Raw genomic sequence first — 2,362 nt, 5'->3', positions numbered from 1 at the left:
GTGAGAGTGTGTGTGTGTGTGTGTGTGTGTGTGCTAGCACTTACTACTTGTAGGTCTCTGAGCGAACATATTCAAAGACATGAGAGACCCCCAGCTGAAACTGGTCTGCGATGGGAGTGACCCAGGGATTATTCTCTGCCTTAAACACCTGTTTAGGACCAGTCAGATCCAGATTACCTGCAGACAGAAACACACTCATCACCTAGTAACCACTATGATCAGATCATCTGTTGTTGTCAGCAGTATTATATTTTACCTTTGAGATATTAATTCGTTTTTTTCACTTCATTTCATTTTTATTGTTGCACATTAGTCATAATATTACAGATGTAATAGATGTAATATATGAAACATACACAGTATAACAAAGTGCCACCACACATTTAGTTCACATACTGTTATTATAGACACTGTGACACCAGTAGCCACTGGTTACTATACGTAGGTGTTTGGGATTTTGACAGGACTCTTTCACCTCAGAGTGTGTGTGATTTTGTGTATACAGTGTGTGTGTGTGTGTGTGTGTGTGAGTGCGTGCGTGTGGCCAGTACCAAGTTCAGGGGGGAGGACAGTCAGTCTGTTGCCCTGGATGTGAAGCTCTTTGAGTTGAGCCAAGTCCCCGATCTCTTTAGGCAACGAGGTCAGATCGTTATCCCTCAGACTCAACTGGACAGGAGGAAAGAGAGGACACACACATTCAACATGCACTGTCCCATTATCTGTGATGTTGTTGTTGATCAAAAACTTAAAGCACATTAGACTCAAGTGAGGTGGAGTAACACTGGTCCTGAGTCAGTGTGGAGTAATGAGCCTCTTCATTGTCTGGATTCTACAATCAAACTTATGACTACAATACATCACAACAGATTAGTAAAGAGAGTAACTCATGTAATGACTAGTTACCAACCACAGCTAAGCTAACTAAGTTCATGAACTTACTATTTGTAACTTGGTCAGCTTCCCGATGTCAACAGGCAGGACCTCGAAGTCATTGTCACTCAGGTAGAGAGCACGAAGGGTGGCTGCAAAAGAAGCATCTGTGTTAGCGTGTGTGTGTGTGTGTGTGTGTGTGTGTGTGTGTGTGTGTGTGTCTAACTCACTGAGATAGAAGAAGTTCCCGGGCAGGGAACTCTGGTTCAGGTTGTTGTAGGTGAGGTCTAACACCTCCAGAGCTGGCAGCGAACCGAACCCTCGGGGTAAACTGCTCAGACGGTTCATCCTGTTCACACACACACACACACACACACACACACACACACACACACACACACACACACACGCTTGAGCCATCCATTCACTTTTCAATGGAAGTTGGTAGAATTTCAAGCAAACCTAAATAAGAATAATAATAATAACTAGAAAATTCCAGGGAAATTTTGAGTGCCACGGGGGCTACTGCCAGGATGAGTACATGATTTATTTCCAGTGTTCAAACGTCACCCTGATCATATTCTGGTTTTGAGAAATGTCTTGATATAAAAGACTCTGATATAAAACAATGTCACATCCCTCCTCATGTATTATGTGGGAAATATCTCATATTCTGTCTTGTTTTTTTAATAAAACAAGAGGCAACATGTCTTCAAACTGGCATTGAAAGGGTTAAAATCCTGAAAAATTATAAACATTTGTTAGGTTTGAGCAGAACTGAAGTGGTTTAAGAGATGTATGCAAAAAAAGCAGAAAAAAATATTGATATATGATGATTTTATAGCATTTTCTTTGTGTGTCCTTTTTTGGACGCGAGGAACCCCAGAGGATACAAAATGTGTTACCAGTGTATAATAGACCTGTAACAGTAACTGACATTAGATTTTAAAAATATGTCAAAAAAGACACTTTCTTGTAGAAATCCATACATTCAGCTGTAACAGCCAAAATGATCAGCAAATCAAAAAAGAAAAGTGAAGAAAATGTCCAAAAAAGGACAGAGGGACCCCTGAGGGTTAATAAATCCCATGAACCGCTATTTAAATTACCACTATTATGTTTTTTTCTGTGCTAAATTTAGCATTACTGGGGAGGAGAGCAACGCGACTAGAAGTGACAGTGAGAGAGGGCTAGTAGCTTCTCCTCTCCTCTGTCTCAGCGGAGACCGTCACAACTTCATTCACTCTTTTAACAAAACAAAAAGCTACGAAGGAAGCAGTAAATGGACTTACATATTTAAGACCTAACTAAATGTCATTTAAGACCTAACATGCGGCTAATGTAAAGCTAGCAGAGCTTGGAGAGTTGTCTATCTAGTTGCTAGGCACACGCACGCACGCACACAGGTCAGGAGCTGCCGTTGCCATGGCAATGTGAAAATCTGCCCAGAATTTGGCTTCTACATGGCTTCAAACAACTGCAAATTATGAGA

General features: G+C 41.1%; 1 protein-coding gene across 2 annotated transcripts in view; it reads right to left on the bottom strand.

Moving 5' to 3' along the window:
* The window catches only part of rsu1 (Ras suppressor protein 1), a 22,668-nt gene that overhangs the window by 11,444 nt on the left and 8,862 nt on the right, over positions 1–2,362 (bottom strand). For both annotated transcript variants that reach the window (XM_023426098.2, XM_023426099.2), the window contains exons 4-7: positions 1,101–1,219; positions 940–1,022; positions 552–666; positions 45–177 (exon numbers count right to left, since the gene is read on the bottom strand). In XM_023426098.2, coding sequence (XP_023281866.1) covers positions 45–177; positions 552–666; positions 940–1,022; positions 1,101–1,219 — 450 coding nt within the window. The remainder of the gene's footprint in view (positions 1–44; positions 178–551; positions 667–939; positions 1,023–1,100; positions 1,220–2,362) is intronic.

The sequence above is a fragment of the Seriola lalandi genome, unplaced genomic scaffold (assembly GCF_002814215.2).
Source record: "Seriola lalandi dorsalis isolate HSWRI2012SDOR001 ecotype SW California unplaced genomic scaffold, Sedor1 jcf7180002054808, whole genome shotgun sequence".
Lineage (NCBI taxonomy): Eukaryota > Metazoa > Chordata > Actinopteri > Carangiformes > Carangidae > Seriola > Seriola lalandi.
The sequence above is the reverse complement of the archived record's forward strand: the minus strand, read 5'-3'. Positions and strand labels throughout refer to the sequence as shown.